Source organism: Corvus cornix, chromosome 15 (genome assembly GCF_000738735.6).
Source record: "Corvus cornix cornix isolate S_Up_H32 chromosome 15, ASM73873v5, whole genome shotgun sequence".
Lineage (NCBI taxonomy): Eukaryota > Metazoa > Chordata > Aves > Passeriformes > Corvidae > Corvus > Corvus cornix.
The window spans coordinates 11,139,825-11,160,733 of record NC_046345.1 but is presented as its reverse complement, the minus strand read 5'-3'; the positions used below and the strand labels follow the sequence as shown (position 1 = coordinate 11,160,733).

Genomic DNA, 20,909 nt, shown 5'->3' with positions numbered 1-20,909 from the left:
CTCTGTGGCCACAGGTCCTGAGCTGGAGCTGCAGCTGCAACTGCAGCTGCCCTCAAATCAATCAGGTTTTGCTGTGAGACAACTCTGCTTCCAGAGGCTCAGTAATTAAGAGCCTATTTTTAGAGAAATGAGCCACCACATTAATCAATAAGGAGCAGCCAGGTCCTCAAGGGTAAGGAGGGTTGGAGTTGCCCTGCTCCAGTCGCTGGGGCTTGTCCCTAGTCCCATGATGTGTGGTTGCCCCCAGGTGCTTCAGGGAGCTCTGCCCCATGTCCCCACCTCGCTGGGGTCCCACAGGGCACATGGGACCTTTGGCCCCATTGGCCTTCCCAGGGGATGCTCCTGACAGGCAAGGGCTGCAAAAAGGAGTAGAGGGGCTCCTTAGGAACATCATCTGGGAGGGGTTTGGGAGGATGCCTCTGGCCAGCTGGACTAGGAGCTGCTGGTTCAGGTCTCAGCAGCAGCTCTTGGGGGACAGGAGGGGCACAGCCATCCCCACCACACGCTCCTGCTGTCCCTGCCAGGGCTGGCTCCCTCTGCCTCCCACCATCTCCTGCATAGCCCTGGTCTGCCCAGGAAGAAGAGCCAAGCAGCCCCTTTCCTGGGAATGTTCCCCCAGCACGAGGTGTTTAAATCATTTACAAAGCGCTAAAATAGAGCTGGCTCCCTTCCAGGCACTCTGGCATCCAGGCTCTGTAAACAACTCACTCACCAAGGGAGTCAGCCAGGAAAAAAGGCTTTTCATGTCCATTCCCCAGGCCCCACTTCCACAGAAACCTTCCAGCATGATCCTTTCTCAGCTGCAAGAGCAGCAAAATTGTTTAAGGTCTTCACTGACGTTCCTTTTCCCCCAAGCATGCTTGTGGACATCCCACACAACTCCCTTCTGCCAGTGGACGGAAAAAGAGAAGGACTCTCTGCAAAAAAAAAAATTAGCTGATGTGGTAAGTCTGATGTGTCTGTCCCTGCCTTGGATATTTCCTAGGTTCCCTTACAGAGGCAACTTATTTTTTTAATAGCATTGACCTTTATGGAGAAAAGAATTCACCTGGGTATTTTCTCATGGCTTCTGAGCTGCACCTAGGGACTCGCAGGGAGAATCAAGATATCTCCAAGGATAAAAAGACAGAGGAAAGAGGACATTTATTTCTTAGGCTGAAAGTGATTCACCAAAAATCACTGGGATGCAAGTGGAAAATGCCAGGGATCAGAACACAGCCCAGCTTTCAAAATCCCAACCATGCCGGGAGAGCAAGGTCTGGGCTAGCCAGGAGATCAGCTGCAAGAGGAGCCACCCAGCATCTCTTTCCACTGCAGGGTCTGTGGCAGCTCTCAGCTGCTCTCCCCAGGGCCCCCAACCCAAAGGAACACCCCAGGAGCTGGAGCTCCCACCCTGCGACTCCCCAGATAACCAGCAAGTTCCCAAAACTCCTACTCTGGTCTCACAGAGGCAAGACACGGAGTTCTGCAGCCTCACCTGCTTGTGCCACACCTGGATGGGGATCACCCCTAATCCTGCTGGAGCAGCTGAACCTCCTGGGTCCTCTGCAGCACCAGGTGCAAGGCAAAGGATGCAGTTCCCTGGTTGCCCAGCTGTGAGAGGGAAGGCTGGGGAACTTCATCCATCCTGCTTCCTCCATCCTGCTGCTGGGTGTGGTCCATACTGTGGCACAAGTTAGAGTCACCTCCAGGAGGGTGACACTGAGGCTGACAGGGTGCTTGGGGGGGTCAGAGAGTACCAACTCATTATCCAAACACACCCCATCCTAAGGCTGGGAGCTCCTGTGCACCCCAAAGGGGATTATCCCCTCAGAGTGGGCAGTAGTGGATCTGGAGCTCTGCCTGACGAGTTGCACAGAGGGAGAAGAAGCCTCTTGTGAAGAAAAATAACCCTCTACAAGATGAGAACCCACACATGGCTGCAATTTGGGAAGCGCTGTCCACCTTCTCTCGGGTTTTGCCAGTGGATCCACATCACACTCTGACCCACCCAGCTCCTGCCACCCCTGCACCTGCTGCTCCAAGGGGCACCTGTGGCAGAGCCAGATGCAGCTGAGCATCCACCCCCACCCGCAGGGTGTAGGTGTCCCTCCTGCATGCTGGCCTGCGGTGGCAGTGATTAGGTAGCACAGGTGCTGGGCACGAGTCAGGCATATGGTCAGTGAGAAACACCTGACAGAGGAGGACCTGAGTCAGCACTCTCCAAGGAAACCTCAGAGGAGCAATGATGGAAGCACGGAGTGCTGGGGCAGCAGGCCTGGAGGGCTCACAGAGCTGTGGGACAGTGAGGACAGAGCCCCAGCCCCGAGGATGGGGCAGAATTGCCCCTAGCCTGGCACTGGGCTGGAGGAAGAGGAGGGTGAGGAAGGCTGATCCCACACCGGGGGAGCACAGCCAGCAGCTTCCAGGTCCTGTGCCCCTGCCCACTTCTGCCATGAGGCAGGAGGAGCAATCATCCCACAGCTCTCCTTCCCAGATGCTGGAAGCGGCTGCTGTTACTCCTTGCCATGAGGCCTCTGCTGAGGGCTGGCCCATGAAATATGCATGGCGTGTCCTCCCCTTCTAAACTGCATCTCCTCCTCCTCGCCTATTTGTCTCACATTCAAATGTTTCTTCACATTCTACAGCTTCTCAAGCCATCCATAACAGCTTCTCCTGGATTTATTCCCATCGCTGGTGCAGCCAAAAGTGCCCATGGAAGGACTTGGATGTGTGTTATCTGGCCTGGGCCATGTTCCCTGTGTGGGATACAGCAGTATGGTTGTGTCCGTGGTGTGTGTTCTAGCCATGGGCTGGACTGAGCCACTGTGAGCAGGGACCGGCCCCTCTGTGCCAGCAGCACCTGCCTGGGCATGGTGGGGACAGGGACAGCAGCCTTGAGGGCATTATGTCACAGCCAAAGGGGATTGGGAGCTGGGGTATCAGTGCTCTGCAAGGCCACGGTGACCCAGGAGGGCTTGGCACAGTCCCCACAGCAGCCAGGAGCATCCCTTGTCAGTCTCCCCACCACTGGCAGGGCTGCCAGCTCAGGGATTTCCTCTGCTTCAGGTACAACCATCCTGAGAGAAACCCCATCAGATTTCACTTCCACCAAAAAGTGGCTTTTTTACATTTCATCTCTGAGTTTGGGCCTGAGAATAAAGTTTCTTCAGGAACTCAGACCTGGTTTTGCACCACAAGCTCTCAGTCCCAGCCGGACGCTGCAGGGCTGCAGCTCTGCTGGCACAGCAGGCAGCGCTTGGAAGCTTCCCCTGCTAGGACCAGGCGAGTGTTTCCCAGGGGTGACTGGTGCCATTAGAGCCTTTGAAGGGAATTTTCTGTGACACCTGGATGAGAAACAAGGTTTGAACTGCAGCCCAAGAATTCGTATGTGCAGTCTCATCATGGCAAGGAGCTTCAGGTAAATTATTATTATCTCTAAATGGCACAAAAGAGTTAGCACAGCACAGGGAATGTTTTGAAGGAAGTGGATGCTTTTCCAGAACTTTGTACCCAGCTCTGTCAGAGGCAATGCCCCGTCTCCGGCTGTCTCTGTGGAAGGACAAGATGTTCCCAAAGAAAACCTTACAAATGAGCTCAGGGAATCTCCGTGGTTTCACTGTTGGTTACAGCAATGTCAGTGTTAGGGAGGGCAGGAAAAAACAATTGCAGGAACTAATTTTCCCAGCTCCTGCCTGCGCTGAGCATTCCCAGCACAAGATGTCACTGAGGAACTGAATTTGGACAGCTCTGCATCAGCCCAGCGTCATCATGGAAACGGGACTGGAGAGATGGGCATGGAGAAGGAACATGGTCACAGAGAGAAGATGTGGGCACAGAGAAGGGATGAGGGCACAGAGAAGGGGCACGGGCACAGAGAAAGGACGCAGCTGTGATGCTGCTGTGAAACAATCCTGCGAAAAGGAAGGGAGGTACCTGATCTCCCAGGCCAAGACTCGGGAGCATTTCTGGCCGAGGGGTGTCAGGGAGGTGCTCGGCGATCTCCGGAGCTCAGCACTGAGTGCGCCGGGGAGGAACAGCTCAAGCAAACCCCTGCTAGGAGCAGGACAGGCACTCGTCCTGCCTGGGAAGATCCCGAGGTCCTGCCAGCCCCAGACGGAGCAGGCGAAGGTAAACAGCCCCAGCCCGTGACGAGGGAGCCAAGTCTGCTGCCTCAAGCACCCCAAGCACCCATGGACCCCGACCAAATGAGCGAGTATCCAGCTGAAATCCCCAACCTGTTGATGCACACATCAGGAGGAGCAAGTGCGGGAGCTTGAAACATCTCTCCCATGATAGGTCCCGCAGGTCTGGGATCCCCTCCCCAAGTTTTTCCAGCTCCATAGGCTGGATATACCACAGCCTGCCCCAAGGATACGAGGGAACAAGGACCCTTTGAGGCATCCTTGGGCCCTCTCTGGGGCTGCCCTGAGCAGTCAGTAGCCCCTTGGCTCTGCAGGGTTGGCCCCGGTGCTCCCACAGGTCCCCTTCAGGGACCACTTCAAAGTTCCCTTGGGACCTTCATAATTTTCCCAAGGGCTCCTCCAAAGGCATGAGGCTCTTTTTGCCCTGCTCCCAGCACTACTCCAAGCCCCACCCAGGGCTACCCTCGAGCCGCACCTGCCCCTCCAGGCCCTGCCTGGGGTTTCCGGGGAGGGAGGTGTCCCCGGGACCGGCTGCGTCAAGGGGATAGGAATGGGGAAGGCACCGGCCAGGGGGCTGCGGGAGCGGGGTGCACTGGGCAGGGTGGCTCCAGTCCTGGTGCTGGCCCCGGTGACGGTGCCAGTCCCGGTTCGTATCCCCGTGTCGGTCTTGGTCTCTATCCCAGTGTCGGTCTTGGTCGCAGTCCCGCTCCCGACCGTAGTTCCGGTCCCAGTGCCAGTCTCGGTGCCGGTGCTAGTCCCGGTTCGTATCCCCGTGTCGGTCTTGGTCTCTATCCCAGTGTCGGTCTTGGTCGCAGTCCCGCTCCCGACCGTAGTTCCGGTCCCAGTGCCAGTCTCGGTGCCGGTGCTGGTCCCGGTCCCTGTCCAGGTCCGAGTCCTGGTGCCGCTCCCGTTTTCGGTTCCAGTGCCGGTCTCGGTGCCGGACCCGTTCCCAGTCCCGCTGCCGGTCCCTGTCCTCGTGTCGGTGCCTGTCCCGGAATCAGTCCCAGTTCCCATCCCCGTGGCCGTGCTGATGCCTGTCTCGGTGCCAGTGCCACTCCCATTCCCAGTCCCGCTGCCGGTCCCAGAATCAGGCCCCGTCCCGGTGCCGGGGCAGTGCCGGGGCGCGGTACCGGTTCCGGTGGCAGCAGAGCGGAGCCAAAGGCGGGGCGGAGCGGGGCCGCGGAGCTGGAGGCCCGGGGGCGGTCCCGCGCGGGCCGTACTTAAGGCGGCGACGGGCAGCGACCCCGCCGTGCCCATGGCTCTCCCGAGCGCCGCCCGGGTGCTCCGCGCCGCCGTTCGCTGGTGCGCTCCCCCAAGCCGCCCGCGCTCCGCGCCCGCCGGCGCTCCCCGCGGGTCCTCCCCGGCGGCAGCGAGCACGGGACCCCGGCCGGGGCCGCCCCCTCCCCCGCGGGGCGCGGAGCGGAGCCCGCCGCCGCCCGCCGTGGATTTCGGGGACGCGCGCGAGGCGTTCCGCAGCAAGAGCAGCGCGGAGCTGCTGCGGGGGCTGGTGGTGCTGGGGCTGTGCGCCGTGGAGCCGCTGGTGCAGCACAACCGGGAGGTGGGTGGAGGAAGGGGTCCAACTTGGGGGGGTTCTCCGGGGCGGGGCTTGTCCCCGCTTGGGGGGTTACCGGCTCTGGGCCGGCGGGGCTTTCGCTCAGGGGCGGCCCGCTCCGGCAGGTGTCAGTCCCCTTCTGGAGAGGCTTCTTGCTCCGGGGAGTCCCATTTTGGGACTGCGAGTCCCGGGATGGGGGTTCTGTCGCTACAGGGGTGACTGCTCCAAATGGGGGGATGTTTCGTCACGGGGGAGTGCCTGTTTTGCAGGATGTTGGTGCGTGCCAGGGATACTGTCACTCCGGGGGGTGCCGGTCCTAGGCTCGGGAGGCTCTCACCCTGGGGGTGCCCATTTCGGGACGTGTCATTCCCCTTCCGGGGGAAGTCTCGGACTGGGGGTGAGCGTGTTGGGGAGCTCTCGGTCCCGGGCCGGGGTGTGCCCGTTTTGGGGGATGCCAGTCCTAGGTCGTGGGGACTTTTCCTCCGGGGATGCCGGTGAGGGACGGGTGCTGAGCCGCTGCTGTCCCGCAGCTGCTGCAGTTGTGCCAGCGGGTGCTGGGGCAGACGCTGTTCGAGCGGCTGATGAAGATGACGTTCTACGGGCAGTTCGTAGCCGGGGAGGACCAGGAGGCCATCAAGCCGCTGCTGCGGCGGAACCAGGCCTTCGGCGTGGGCGCCGTGCTGGATTACAGCGTGGAGGAGGACCTGGGCGACGGGCGGTGAGTGCGGCACCGCGGCGCTGCGGGCGGGCCGGGGGCGGCCCCTGGCCGCGCTGCCATTGGCTGCGCCCGCCCAGCCCCCCGCTCCCATTGGCTGCGGGACCGCTTGCGTCACGGCCTCGCCCCCCCCATGCTGCCGCCCATGGCCCGCACACGGCAGGGGATGGCAGTGCCCAGAACACGGGGGTGGCAGTGCCCAGAACACGGAGGTGGCAATGCCCAGAACACGGGGCTGGCAGTGCCCAGAACACGGAGATGGCAGTGCCCAGAACACGGGGCTGGCAGTGCCCAGAACACGGCAGGGGATGGCAGTGCCCAGAACACGGAGGTGGCAATGCCCAGAACACGGGGGTGGCAGTGCCCAGAACACGGCAGGGGATGGCAGTGCCCAGAACACGGAGGTGGCAGTGCCCAGAACACGGAGATGGCAGTGCCCAGAACACGGCAGGGGGTGGCAGAGCCCAGAACACGGGGGTGGCAGAGCCCAGAACACGGAGATGGCAGTGCCCAGAACACGGCAGGGGATGGCAGTGCCCCGCACACAGGGGTGGCAGTGCCCAGAACACGGCAGGGGATGGCAGTGCCCAGAACACGGAGGTGGCAGTGCCCAGAACACGGCAGGGGGTGGCAGAGCCCAGAACACGGCAGGGGATGGCAGTGCCCAGAACACGGAGATGGCAGTGCCCAGAACACGGCAGGGGGTGGCAGAGCCCAGAACACGGGGGTGGCAGAGCCCAGAACACGGCAGGGGATGGCAGTGCCCCGCACACAGGGGTGGCAGTGCCCAGAACACGGCAGGGGATGGCAGTGCCCAGAACACGGGAGTGGCAGAGCCCCGCACACGGCGGGGACTGTGTCCTGTACACGGGGGTGCTGGGCCCCCACTGGGCTGTATCGCCCCCCCGCCCCTCTGCACATACCGGGTGCTGCACCCCTGTCTGCTGCACCGCCTCTGTCCCCATTTATTCCCCTGCACACACCGGAGTGCAACCCCTCCCCGGCAGTGCTGTACACCCGGAACCCTCCTGCACACCCTGAGGGGGTTCCCGCCTCTATCCTCCATCTCCTATGGGATGCTGACCCCCCCCATTCCATCTTCCCTGTGAGGTGCTGCCAGCCACGTCCCATTTTCCCTAACCCTCCCGGGGCGCTGTGTTCCCCCCCCCCCCCCACCCCACCCCTCTGCACACAGAGCGTTGCTGTCGCACCTGAAGTCCCCCTTTCCCCCCCCTCCCCCCATTGGGATGCTGCCCCCCATTCCTGCCGCCTTCATCCCCCACCTTACAAACACTGGGATGCTGCCCCCCACATTTTGGTGGGCTCAGTGATCTTGGAGCTCTTTTCCAATCTTAGCAATTCCATGATTCCACGACTTCCACCCTCCACCATTTCCACCCGTCTCAAGCTGGGGTGATGCCCCCCGTTCCCGCACTGCCCCCCAGTCCCGGGCAGCTTTCACTGCCTCCCGCCCTCTGCCAAGAGCTGGCACCAGCCCAAAGCTGCCGGTAACTTTCCATTATTCAGGCTCCAGTTCCGGGCAGCTCCGCTCTCCGGATCGATGGGCCGCTGGCCGGCACCCCACGGTCACGGGGGTGGGCGGTATCCCCCCACCCACGACAAGGGTGGCCCTTCCGGAGGACACGGGCTGGGGATGCGGCGTCCCCCAGACCAGGCTGCACAGCGGCAGTCCCTGTGGGCAGCTGGGGACACCGTCAGGGTGTCACATGCTTGTCACGTGCTGTTAAAAACACAGCGGAAATGGCTTTTTTAGGGTGGTTTGCGAGCGGGGTGTGAGCCAGGGTGGTGATGCAGGTGCTGCCGCTAGGAGCCTTATCTCTGCTCCACACCCGGGCACTGCTTATCGGGCACCCCCATGTGCCATGGCGGGTGCCACTGCCCCTCGCTGCTGCTGCTGCTGCCAGACATCCGCGGGAGTGAAGGGTCTGTGCGGCCGTGATGGGAGCAGGCACTGGTGGGGGTAGCGCGGGCACGGGAGCTGTGCGGGGGGACGCAGGCCTGCGCCGTCCCAGAGTGGGCTGCAAACTTTCGGTTTTTTCTAGAAAAGCTTCAAAACACCCTGCTGATGCCTGGCAGGGGTGTGGCTGTTTTGAAGGTGTGTAGGCAGGTGTTTCTCCCCTGGACACACAGCCCTGGTCCGGGCACAGTATTCGGCATTCCCGTGGGGCTGAGCCGGCAGCACCGGTGCTGCCAGGCTGGCACTGCTGCCCTCCATGCCTGGCTCTGCTGGGCCAAGGGCTTTCCTGTGGGTGACCGTAGAAGACTTTCAGACAGGTTCTGCCTGCACCTGTATCCCTCCTGCTGATGGGTGCCTGCAGTGGTTTGTGAGCTGGCTGGGCTGTGCTGCTCCCCCCCTGCTGCAGATTTGCGATTGTGAGTTGCTAGGTGAGTTCTGCCTGTGCTGTGTGGGCCATTCACTTCCAAGAGAGTTCCCAATGCATCCCTGTCCAAGCCCCAGTGGGATTTGCCTGGATATCAGGAAAAGGGTCTTCACCCAGAGGATGGTTGGGCACTGAACAGGATCTCCAGGGAAAGATCACGGTCCCAAGGCTGCCAGAGCTCAAGGAGTGTTTGGACCATCGAGCACAGGGTGGATTGTTGTCCTTTGCAGGGCTAGGAGTGGGACTTGATGTCCTCATGGGTCCCTTCCACCTCAGGCTGTTCTATAATTCTATGAACAGGGACAAAGCCCAGGGTGGCACTGGAAGGGTTATGTTGAAACCTGTCCCTTGCCAGCCATCACTCTGTGTCCTCCTTGGCTCTGTTTGGGGCAAAATCCCAAATTCTCAGTGCTTCTGCCAGGGCTGGTGCTCAGTTGGGCTGCACGTGGTTGAGAGGGGTGGGCAGTCCTGGGTTCATGGCTGCTGGACTCTGGAGCTGTCCCCTTCCCTTTGGTGAATGCTTTGGGATTGTGCTGCCAGGAAGCAGAGGTACAAACCACAGCAGTCAGTGGGTGTTGTGGCCTCTTGGTGCCATCTCCTGTTGTTCTGGAGCAAGCCAGAGATAATGGCAAGGAAATGCCCTTTCCACCCCAGCAACAGGCTGTGGCACCTTTTCCACAGCCTTTCCGGCTGGGAACAACAATGCAATGTGGGCAAGAACTGGCTTATCCTGCCTGCCGCAGGCCCCTGCCTGCCCTGCTCAGGCTGGCATCCAGGACTCTGCCAGCTTGTCCCAGGAGGCCTCAGCCACGTGCTGAAGGCTGCTGCCAGGTCATGGTGACACAGCTGGAAAATAAGTGTCCTGCAGGCAGCAGAGGGCTGGGGGCTTCGGGGTGGGTTCAGCCCTGGGTGGGGGGTGGAGAGGCAGCACTGGGCAGGGGCTTCTTGTACCCGTGGGGTGAAACAGAGAGCCCCCCCATAGTGGAGGTGGTTGTAGCCTCCTGGCAGCCTTGGGGCCATTGCTGGCCCACAGGCATCCCAAGACTGCAGGTGGGTTGGGGTTGTGCTGACACAGGGGAGGGACAATCCTGCCATAAGCATTGTCAGATGCTTTTCAGGCTCTGCCATGCAGAGTGTGGACTTGGCTTCCTCTAGAAATTCCTTGTGTGGATATCTGACACCTGCCCCAGTGTGGGATCACTGTCCAGCCTGGCCAATCCTGCTCTCAGAGCTGCCACCTCCCCTTCTCCTCCTGCTCCCAGTGCTGCTGCCCCCCCTGCCCAGTGCTCTGTCAGCATGTCCCTAGGATCATGGGGCAGCTTCTATTTAGCTTGAAGCTCTCCAAGGCAGTCCTGTGGTGGTCCTGGGCTGGTGTGTGCTGACAACTCCTGCATGGAGCACGTTGAAGGTCTATTCTGCCAAGAGCTTTGCTTTATTCCTACCTTTGGGATTTTAAGCACCCATAGCTCCAAAATGAACTTCATGTAACCATGAGTCTTTTCCGTGGATGTGGTAATTCAAGGACAGCTTGTCCCTGGTCCCTCATCCCCTTTGCCAGACCCATTTGCTGCTGAGCAAAGCAAACATGCTGTGCTGCTGGCATCCTCCAGGTAACCTCCAGGGCCAAAGGGATTATTTGTGGTAGTGGCACCTTTGTGCTCCTCCTGAGCTGGTTTTCACAGCCTGATCCAAAACTTCCTGAAAGCCCCATCTGCTATGTCAGCCAGATTACCCTTCCCAGCCATCCAGCAAATCATCACAACCTGCTTTAGGCGAGTGTGAGCTCCCAGGCCCTGAGCTCAGCCTCGAGGTTGTTCCTTTCTGGATACAGCCTGCCAGGAGCATCTGGACAGCGCCTGGAGATGGGACCTGCTCTAAGAGACTTGCTGTGGGTTTGCAGAAGGGATGGTCAGGTATAAGCCTGGTTCAGTGGCACTTGGTGGGTGAGGGAATGGCTTTGCTGGCCAAGAATAATATTGCAAAGTGAGCAGCTGATATCCAGGACTAAGTTATTTCTTCAGCTGGAAGGAGCTTCCTTTATTTTGCTTGATGCAGAAGAACAAAGTGAGCACCGTGGCACTGCTTTGAATACCCCCCCCTAGAGGGTGAAGGAACGCCTGGTGCAGTCATGCAGCAGGAATGCTGCTGGCAAGGGTGTGTTTGTCTTCAGGAATATAAAACACTCTAACTCCAAGGGTGCCTTTTGCTAATTGAACTGTGTGCCTTCACTCCAGCCACTTGTCCCCAGCGCCTCAGATCTTGTGCCCAAGGTGTGCCTTGGGCTCAGAGCTGTCCCCTGTCTGCAGGACCCATGTCTCTGTGTGTCCTTCAGCTGAAGCTGTCCCCTATGCCACACCGCCTGCTTCAAAAGGAGCTTCCACCTAGCAAGGGCTTTGCTGACAAATACCGTTTCTGAGTGTATGATCTCCTTCCTTTCCTCCACCCTCTGTATTCATGGACAGAAAGCTGCTTTCCCTGTCCTCAGGCGAGTAAAATCAGGGAGCAGAGCCTGCTAGACATGGTGCCTGCTGCTTCCCATGAGCTCCAGCTGCTCCTGCCCTGGCTCACCCCGGGCTCTGTGGCACTTTGAGCAATGTGGGGCTGTTCCTGGCTCCAGGGGGCCAGAGGGAACGGCTTGTTTCTGGTTGTTTATGCTTCCAGCAGCCCCTAATCCCTGTCACAGGGTTTCCATGTGGGAGAACATGTCCTGGGACCATGCCATGTGCCTCTCTGCTCTCTTGTCCAGGCCTGCTGGCTCCAGATGGGTGGCTTTGCTGCTTCCCTCGCACTGTGCTTCTTCCCCATTGGGCACAGCCACTTTGGGGACAGTGATGCCAAGGCAGAGACCTCCTGGAGGAGGTGGCTCTGCTGCCACCCAGAGCTGCTCTCCAGGGGCTGGCCCTGTTCCAGGTGAGACCCTGGGTCTGTGGCTGGGTTTAGGGCGCCAGCAAGAAGGCTTAGCTACTCAAGCTCAGAAAGGATCTCGTGACTTGGCCAGCATCCCCCAGGCTGTCAGAGCCCTGTTATCTCCATAGCAGAGAGTTTGGGCTTAAAATGACATCCGAGGTCAGCTGGAGTTGAAAATGAGACGTTGTTTATGAGTTGTTTGCTGAAGCCAAGGCACAGAGGAGCATGGAGTAGTAGGGCACCCTCGGCTTGATGTGCTCGGGGTCTGGAGAAGCTCCGTGCTTCATGGTCTGGCTGCTGGTGCTATGAAGATGAGGAGGCAGTGGGTTGAGGCTTGGTGTCACCCCAGCAAGGACCGTGAGCAGGTTGGAGATGGAGCATGCCAGCCCCACAGGACTGACCTTGTCCTTGCCATGGGGTGGTCTGTTGGACAGCAGCTCTGAACCCTGGGACAGGCCATCCTCACTGTGCTGCCTCAGGGCTCCCAAGTCTTCTCTGGATGGATGGTGAAGCCCTGTACCCTTCCACAGGTGGATTTAGCCATCTGACCTGCCAGTTGGATCCCATCAGCAATGGGATGGCAAGGGAACAGCAGGGTCCAGCACCAGGATGGCGGCACAGGAGCCTCAGAGCTTCCCTGTCCATCAGTGTAGGGTTGCAGGGGGTTGCTGACCTGGCCCTTATCTTCCCTGTTTCTCTTCTTAGCTCCCGCACCTCTGCAGCCGAGAAGGAGATGGGAGGTGAGTGACAGGAGATAGCCTGGAGGTCCAGGCACTGCAGGCCTGGTGTTGTGGGGGAAGGACCCAGGTACCACAGCCTCAAAAAATGAGCTGAATGAAGAACAATGTGGTTCCTGGCCCAGTCCTGCCCCTCAGCAAAGACTCAGCCTCTGCTCAGGCACAGAGCAAGCAGGGCCCTTGTCAGCACTGGGGGCTCTTCTGAGGTCCAAGCTGGAGCCTCTCTCCCCTTCACCCACACTGAAAGCTCCTGGGGAGGCCATAGGAGCTTGGTGGGGCATGGCCCATCTCCATCCTCTTCCACCCCAGGAGCAGAACAAAGGGAGAAGCAATACCGAGCCCATCAGGGATTTGGGGATCACCGTGGTGGAGTCACCGGTGCCCACACCTATTTCTACGCTGATGAGGCCAAGTGTGACCAGCACATGGAGACTTTTCTCCACTGCATTGATGCTTCAAGTGAGTGCTCCATGTGTCCTGGACAGCCCCACTGTGCTGGGGACTGCCAGGATCCCTCAGTCCCACCACCACTGTATCCCTCCTGCCCAAGGGCTGACTGTTAGGCTGACTCTGTCCTTGTGGCTCCATCCAGGTGGCAGCTCAGAGGACGGCTTCTCTGCCATCAAGCTGACAGCGCTGGCCAGACCCCAGTTCCTGGTGAGTGCCAGAGCTGTGACTGGGTGTGGTAGGGCAGAGCCAGGGCCACAGATGATGCTTCTGCTGGGTCAGGTGCCAGGTGGCATCTCTAGTAATGGCAGAGAGGAGTGGGCACCAACAGCCTGTCCTCTGTGAGCCCAAGACCCCTGGAGACCCTGCCTCAACTTTTGGGGAGACATCAAGAGCTTAGAAGTTTAAAGGTCCCAACATGAAGGGGGGTGTGTGAGGTCTGTATTGCTTGGCTTGGCCAAGGTGCCCTTCTCTGGGGTCACCATCTGCCTTGGGCTGGGTGTGAGTGATCTTGCAAAGCCCTGGCAGGACAGGAGGCTCCAACCTGGGTGTCTCACCTGGAGCTCTGTCCCCACAGGTGCGGTTCTCAGAGGTGCTGGTGAAGTGGCGGAGGTTCTTCCACCAAATGGCCGCAGAGCAGGGCCAGGCCGGGTGGGCAGTCCTGGACACAAAGCTGGAGGTGGAGAAGCTGCAGGTGAGGCAGGTGATGCCTGTGGGAGGAGGCTGTGCTGCAGGGACACACTGCTGGAGGTGGCCATGGACACAGAGGTGCCAGAGCAGCCCTGAGCTGTGACACCTCAAGCAGACAGACCCCTGTAGCCCCTGACGCTCCTTTCGGTGGCAGGAGGCACTGGCCAACCTCGGCATTGTGAGCAAGGCAGAGAGCCAGCAGTGGTTCACGGGCAAGAACGTGGGCACGAGCGGGTAAGCTGCCTGGGAGCTGGGGGTGCTGCAGGGTGGGGACACTGCAGGACTTTGTGCCTGTCCCTGGGGCAGCAGCAGTGGGAGGTCTCCAAAAGCCAGCGCTGGCTCAGCACAGCAGTGGAGCACAGGGGAAGTTTGGGTGGAGGTGACAAGACAGGTCAGGGTGGCACGTGTCATGTATCCTTCTTGCTGGTGGGGGTTGGGAGCTGATAGAGAGCCCCCTGCCTTTGCAAGACACCAGCAAGGACCTGGCTCTCTGCTCCCAGCACTGTGGACCTGCTGGACTGGAACAGCCTGTTCGACAGCCGCACCAAGCTCTCCAGGCCTCTGCTCATCCCCAATAGGAAGGTGGGTACCCACCTTTGCCACCCCCAAAGTGGTGCCACAGAGTGTTTGTGGAAGCAGGGTGAGGGTCTCATGCTCTTCCTAGTAAATGCTGGTGGCTGCAGTGCTGGTGGCAGAGCTCAGCCACGCTGTGACCACAGTGCACAACCACGAGGCTGGCAGGATGGGTGGGCACCCTGTCACACCGTGCTGGCTGGTGGGGGTTGGGGGGCTGGGGTGGGGCAGCAGTCCTGGGGATGGGCTCCCTCCAGGGGCATTTGTGTCCCCCATGGGCAGAGCTGGGTGCAGGCAGGGTGCCACAAAGCTGTTCTTGTTTCAGACTGGGCAGCTGGAGCCTCTGCTGTCACGCTTCAGCAAGGAGGAAGAGCTGCAGATGAAGCGGATGCTGCAACGCATGGATGTCCTTGCTAAGGTGAGGGGGCCCGGGGCTGAGGGAGCCACAGAGGGGGACACATGGAGCAGGAAGCCCTATGAACCCAACCTGTGGGTCATTCACCCCACAGAGAGCCATGGAGAAGGGTGTGAGGCTGATGGTGGACGCGGAGCAGAGCTACTTCCAGCCAGCCATCAGCCGCCTCACCGTGGAGACGCAGCGCCGCTTCAACAGGAGCCAGCCCATCATCTACAACACCTACCAGTGCTACCTGAAGGTGAGGCAGGCATCTCCCAGTGCCTGCTGGTACAGATGGATGGAGACCTCAGCTCCCGAAGCCATGGCAGTGCAATGGCACAGCTGCTGAGGCACAGTCAGGGGTGGCACTGGAGCAATGACCTAGTGCCATCTCTTCCACCTGGTCACAGGAGGCTTACAACAACGTGACAGGGGACGTGGAGCTGTCGCGCCGGGAGGGCTGGCACTTTGGCACCAAGCTGGTGCGTGGTGCCTACATGGAGCAGGAGAGGGAGAGGGCAGCTCAGATGGGCTATGAGGATCCCATCAACCCAAACTATGAGAAGACCAACGAGATGTACCACAGGTAGGGGACAACCCCAGGCACACTGCTCCCTGCTGCCCCAGTGGGAAGAGGCCTCACCAGAGGCCCATCTTGCCTTACAGGTGCCTGGACTATGTCCTGGAGGAGATCAAGCATAGCCAGAAAGCCAGTGTGATGGTGGCATCTCACAATGAGGACACAGTGAAGTTCACCCTGCGCAGGTGAGTGCTGGGCAGGCACCATGGTGAGGCAGGGACAAGGGGCTTGAGGAATGTGGGGGCCCAGCAGAGCTGCAGGGAGATGTGCTGTGGTTTGTCAGGTCCCCCCTGAGCTCACCTGGGGGGATCCTGGCTCCCACCTGGTGCTCAGGGCTTTAGATGGGGCTTGGAGCTGGGGTACAGCATGGTGGCCCCAGTGGCTGCAGAACTGGTCCCATCCCCAACCCAGAGGCTGTTGTAAAAACAAATCATTCAAGCTCTACATCCCAGCATCCATCTGGGACATGGTCAGTGCCATGCTGCCCTATTTGGAGATGATCTCCAGTCCTCTGGTGGGGCACACTGCCCTGGTGAGCTCTGCTGTGTCTGCTCTCTCCCTATGCTGAGGCTTGTTTTGCAGGATGATGGAGCTGGGGATCCATCCCGCAGACAAGAAGGTGTGCTTCGGGCAGCTGCTGGGCATGTGTGACCAGATCACCTTCCCCCTGGGTGAGTGATGGGAGTGGAGGGGGGGGGGGGCTTGGCAGAGGTGCTCCAGCCCCACCGGGACCCCTGAACAGCTGCTGTGGGGTCTAGGGGAGGGAGGGCAGGGGAGAAGGGAGGAAGGCCTGTCATAGAGCAGGACTGGCTGAGCACAGTGCCTTGCTATGGGGAGTGCTGTGACCCCTGTGTGGGTTTTGGGGAAGATGTAGATGAGGATATAAGTGAAGAGTCACATCTCTCTCCTGGAGTTCCATGAGCCTGTAGTGGCTGGGCAGAGACATTCCCACTTTGGAGTCTGAGCAGAGATCAGGGTGCCCCAGGGTGGGGCAGAGACTGGTCCTGGCAGACAGAAACCCTCTCCTGTACCTCCTTGGCCTGGGGGTGTCCCTTGGCTCCATGGGAGGTGCACACCAAGTCCTGAGCTCTCTGCTAACAGGATGGCACCAGCCTCTTGTGTGACCTTGTCCTCAGCCAGCAGCCCAGGCAGCGAAACAGCACTGCCAGGGGCCTGAACAGAGGGACACACAAGGGTCCAGGTTGACAGGACTGATCCCTGTTTCAACAGCCCAAGTCAGGGACTGATCCCCCTGCCCGCACCAGTGTCCAGAACAGAGTCCCAAGGCCAACAGAGCAGCAGGAGGCAAACTGGGCAGTTGTCCAGCGCAGATGCTGCTCTGTCCTGGATTTCTCTCTGAAGCAGGGCTTGGCCGCCCATCTGCAGCCTCCTCCGGTCATGCTGGAAAAATGTGTTAACTTGATGTTTCTGGTTGAACGCTCCTTGAGCTGGCCCAGCCCCGGCTGCTGACATTCCCAGGGCTCCTGGTGACCTCGGCCCGCTCCCTCTGGCCCTTTCCCAAGCTCCCGGTGCTGAGCCGGGAGAGATGCACGGCTGCTCCCCCGACCAGTCTCCACTGCTGGATCCCCCTCCCAGTGCCCAGCCACAGCCTCCTGCACATCCATACCCACTCCATCGGCACAGCCTCAGGGGCATGGCAGAGCAGGCAGGGAAGGGCGGGTGGCTTTTTTTTCTTTCCCCCCTCTTTTTTTATTTGCCCCCCCTTTTTTTCTTCCACTCCCCCTTTTTTTTCTTCACCCCCTTTTTTTTCTTCCACCCCCTTTTTTTCTTCACCCCCTTTTTTTTCTTCACCCCCTTTTTTTTTCTTCACCCCCCTTTTTTTCTTCACCCCCTTTTTTTTCTTCACCCCTTTTTTCCTCACCCCTTTTTCTTCCCTCTTTTATCCCCTTCTTCTCCTCCTTTTTCCTCCCCCTTCCTGTCCCTTCCTCCCCCTTCCTGTCCCTTCTTCCCCCTTCCCCCCTTTTTTCCCCTTTTCATGTATCTTCCTCCTATTTCCCTTTTCCCTTTTCACATTTTTTCACTTTCTTCCTCCGTTTTTACCTTCTTTTTTCATCTTTCCACATTTTTTTGCTCTCTCAGCACTTCCCTGACCCGCAGCCTCTCTCCCTGCAGGCCAGGCTGGCTTCCCTGTGTACAAGTACGTGCCCTATGGGCCGGTGAACGAGGTGCTGCCTTACCTGTCCCGCCGGGCCCAGGAGAACAGGGGCTTCATGCAGCGGGCAAACCGCGAGCGGGACCTGCTCTGGAAAGAGGTCAAGAGGCGTCTCCTCACAGGAAACCTCTTCAGCCACTGACCCCAGCCCCAGCCCCGGGGCTCCTGTGCCTTCAGCCTGAACCACTGTCACCATTCCCCATCCCAGTTCTGCTGCAGCTCCCCCAGCCCCCTTTGCCCTGGGAGACAAGTGTCCTTGTTGCTGTTGAACCACTCACACCTTCCAGTGGCCTCTGGGTTCACCCCAGCTGGCACTGCCCCACGCATGTCCCTCTACCATCCCACGGCCTCTCGAGCTGTCCCGGGGGACATGCTGGGGCTCTCCTGCCAGCCCACCCCATGCCTTGATGAACACTGTCCTGGGGTTTTTTCCCCTGGCAGGATTGCACAGCATGATTTATCCACTTGCCTTGTGCCCATGGGCTCAGGTCCAGGTGGGCTGGGTGACTTGGGGACAAGCTGGCCTCAGCCAGAAGCTCCTCCAGCCTCTGCCAGGGTTGGAGCTTTGCCTCAACCAGACCTTTGAAGGGGCAGGATCAGCCCCTGTTTCCTGTCCCAGGCAGCCACTACCAGCCTGCTGACTGGCTTTGCACTGACCAGAGCTGGGCAGGTCCAGGCTCTCCCCCATCCCGCTGGGATAAGCTGCCTGGGATTGTCCATCCTCAGGCACACATCCGATGGAACAGGAGGAGTGAGGGGAGCGGGCTGGGCCCATCCCTGTAGCATTCCTGCCCTGCCCACAGTCCCTGGCTCTAATGATGGACAAGGGGCAGTAGGAGCGCCAGGAGCTGGACCACAGCTCGTCTCTGCTGTACACTGGATTTGCAGAGAATGGAAATTATTAAATCTCAACTGTTCCTGCTCCTGTCTCTCTGTTATTGGGCAGCCACATGTCCTCAGGCACTGCCGTGGTCTCAAAGGGGGGTTAATGCTGCACGCTTTGGCCTAAGCCAGGGCTTGGGGAAAGGAGTGAGGCCAAACTTCTTGGGACAGGGACTGGAGAAGCTGTGGAGCTGCCTGTGATGGGCTTGGGGGGAGCTGGGAGCCCTGGGGCATCCCCCTACCTGCAGAGTGGTAGCGTGGGAGAGCCTCTCCCCACCTTCAGACCTGCTTTTGGGGGACATGCACCCTGCAGGCTTTCACACCTCAAATTAGGGGCACTTTTTCCTGGGCTCTGCAGGACCACAGGCATCTCTGAGATTCCCTGCCTGGAGCTGCTGCAGTGTCCTTTTTTCCTGGGTCAGTCCCTCTACTTGGTGAGCCACCCACACCAAAAGGCTGATATTTCGGCTTTCCAGAGCTGTTCACCTCCTGCCTTTTCTCTAGCTGAGACTCTTCTGCCTTAAAAAAAAACCTGGAGGGGAGCAGGGAGCCTTGCTGGAGCATGGGACCAGAACAGCACTGGTACAGGCAGCAACTGGGCTCCTGGAACTTAAGGGAAGATGGGAGGTGCTCTAGGCCCTGGGCTGCCTCTCCAGCCCATGCAGGATGCTGTGACAGTGGCACAGAGTACCCTGGTGCCCCAGGGCCTGAGCTCTGCTGCTGCAGCTGCACCCAGGGCTGGCTGATGCAGGAGCAGCTGTTACCCACTGTGAGCTTCTGCAAAGACCCCCAGACATCTGTGCAGTAGGGCAGGAGAAGCCCCTCTTGACCCTCTGGTTTGCAGTTAATCCTTTCCCCAGCCCTCTTTCTAGGAAAGAAGGACAGCTTCGCAGGGTCGGTGGTGTTGTGTGCAGCTGTTTGCAGGGGCTGTGTAGGGCTGCAGGTGCTGCCTCCTGAACACCCAAGGCACAGGATGCCCTTGAAACCCCCAGATCCCTGGTTCCCCACAACCTTTTGCAGAATGTCCTCAGCTGGGAGGGACCCACAGGTACCATCCAGCTCAGCTCCTGGCCCTGCTCAGACACCCCAACAACCCCAGCCTGGGCATCCCTGGCAGCGCTGTCCAAACGCTCCTGGAGCTCTGGAAGCCTCGGGGCCGTGCCCATTCCCTGGGGAGCCTGGGCAGTGCCCAGCACCCTCTGGGGGAAGGACCTTTCCCTGATATCCAACCTAACCCTCCCCTGGCACAGCTGTATCCATGCTCAGCGAGAAAACAGCAACTGCCTCTTTTATTTCTGTCCCAACCAACCCTCCCATGTCCCAGGCTTTACCCACCCTGCTCAGTCTTAGATTTTGCTGCTGTTTTCTGCTTGTCCTGAAGGAAGAGGAGGCACAGAATGGCGCTGTCTGTAGGACCCTGTGCTGCAGCCTTCTTGCTTGGGAGGATGCTGCTGCAGCATGGGGGAGCTGGAAGGGGAAAGAGCCATATCCTTGCAGCAACCATCCTGACAGCCTGGGCACAGTCAGGATGGTGACAAGTACCTCATATTGTAGGGCTCCCCGTGCCCCACTGTGCAGTCCTGCCCACTGAAGCAGCCATGGGGATTTTTGAACCATTGACAAAACAGCATCTTTTTACTTCGTTTTGTGTTCAGAAATACTGTAGTGCTAGGGTTTCTGTCTTCTGTGGCATTTTCCAAAACACAAAAAGACAGGAGACAGGCACCTGGCAGGGTCTGAAATGGCAACTGCAAATAGTGGTGTGATGGAAAGCATGGGCCAAGCTCTGCATGGACAACAGCCTGGCTGGGGCCAGTGGGAGAGGAGGGAGGGGTGGGTGCTACCTATGGGCTGTGCAATGCCCCAGGCCTTGGCAGCACCAACCAGCCCAGAGCACTGTGAAACCTCCCTCCACCTCTTCCCCACAGCATCCTCAGCTTCTCCAGCCTCTTATGCCAGCTGGCAGCATTTTCTGAGGGACGAGCTTATCTCCCTGGCTACAGCCCAGTCCCTGCTCTGCCTGGGTTACACTGGTAGAAACAGAGCAGTCATGATGTGCTGCCTGCTGGCCAAGAGAAAGAGAAGTTAAGTTTATGGAAGCCAAAAAAAACATCCAAAAACTTTCACATCCTCACACAAAGCACCAGCATAGTGAAGGTGAGGCAGTGTGATCCTGCCCTGGCTCATTGTGACCGGGACAGCAGAGGACAAGGGCTGCTCAGCACAATGCAGCGGGATGAAGAGAGCAGGATAGGAAGGGAATCCTAGCTGTGGAAACAGCCTGAGTGAGGCTACAGCTCGAGGTGGGCACAGCTGCCAGGGGAGGCACCACCACCAAACCCAGATTTCTGCCTAACTTTGGAGCTGACCCTCCCCATTCCACTTTCCCCAGCAGAAAGGGATGCTGAGCTCAGCCTGAGGCTGAGTCATCCCAAGGGAGCAATTTGTGCCCCTATGGTCTTCACATTCCTGTGCCTGTGAGCAGGATGGGGCAGGGGGGACAGGGATGTGGAGGCAGGGGGAGATGGGCAAGGGATACTGCTTCCTGGTGCTGCTGCCAAACACATGGAATGTGCCAGGGAAAAAAGGGGGGGGAGAGGGGGTGCTACCCAATGGTCACATTCCCACTGGTAAGACCACCAGGGACTTTCCATTGCAAGTCACCTGTCTGAGCAGGAGAGAAGCCTTCATGCACATCAGTACTGCAAATACTGAAGATGGAGAGAACCC

At 59.3% G+C, this 20,909-nt stretch overlaps 1 protein-coding gene across 3 annotated transcripts; it reads left to right on the top strand.

Moving 5' to 3' along the window:
- Positions 1-5,499: 5,499 nt before the first annotated feature.
- LOC104694978 (proline dehydrogenase 1, mitochondrial-like) lies at positions 5,500-18,219 on the top strand. 3 transcript variants are annotated; one of them, XM_039561171.1, is made up of 14 exons: positions 5,500-5,682; positions 6,207-6,394; positions 12,406-12,440; positions 12,747-12,896; positions 13,030-13,094; positions 13,462-13,578; positions 13,729-13,808; positions 14,075-14,156; positions 14,473-14,565; positions 14,657-14,803; positions 14,955-15,130; positions 15,211-15,309; positions 15,707-15,795; positions 17,258-18,219. In XM_039561171.1, the coding sequence occupies exons 2-14, from the start codon at positions 6,258-6,260 to the stop codon at positions 17,437-17,439; spliced, it is 1,452 nt and encodes a 483-aa protein (XP_039417105.1). In that variant the 5' UTR covers positions 5,500-5,682; positions 6,207-6,257; the 3' UTR covers positions 17,440-18,219. The 3 variants fall into 3 exon arrangements, with proteins under 3 accessions (XP_039417105.1, XP_019146886.1, XP_010406810.1); XM_019291341.3 differs by lacking the exons at positions 5,500-5,682; positions 6,207-6,394 and adding an exon at positions 9,719-11,703; XM_010408508.4 differs by lacking the exons at positions 5,500-5,682; positions 6,207-6,394 and having other exon boundaries at positions 11,711-12,440.
- The last annotated feature ends 2,690 nt before the right edge of the window (positions 18,220-20,909 follow it).

Bases quoted from the DNA above. Each gene is read 5' to 3' on its own strand.
- LOC104694978 (XM_010408508.4), top strand. From the start codon at position 12,200: ATGGATGGTGAAGCCCTGTACCCTTCCACAGGTGGATTTAGCCATCTG. The intron at 12,441-12,746 runs GTGAGTGACAGG...CTTCCACCCCAG, and splicing joins AGCCGAGAAGGAGATGGGAG to GAGCAGAACAAAGGGAGAAG. The intron at 14,157-14,472 runs GTGGGTACCCAC...TTCTTGTTTCAG, and splicing joins TGCTCATCCCCAATAGGAAG to ACTGGGCAGCTGGAGCCTCT.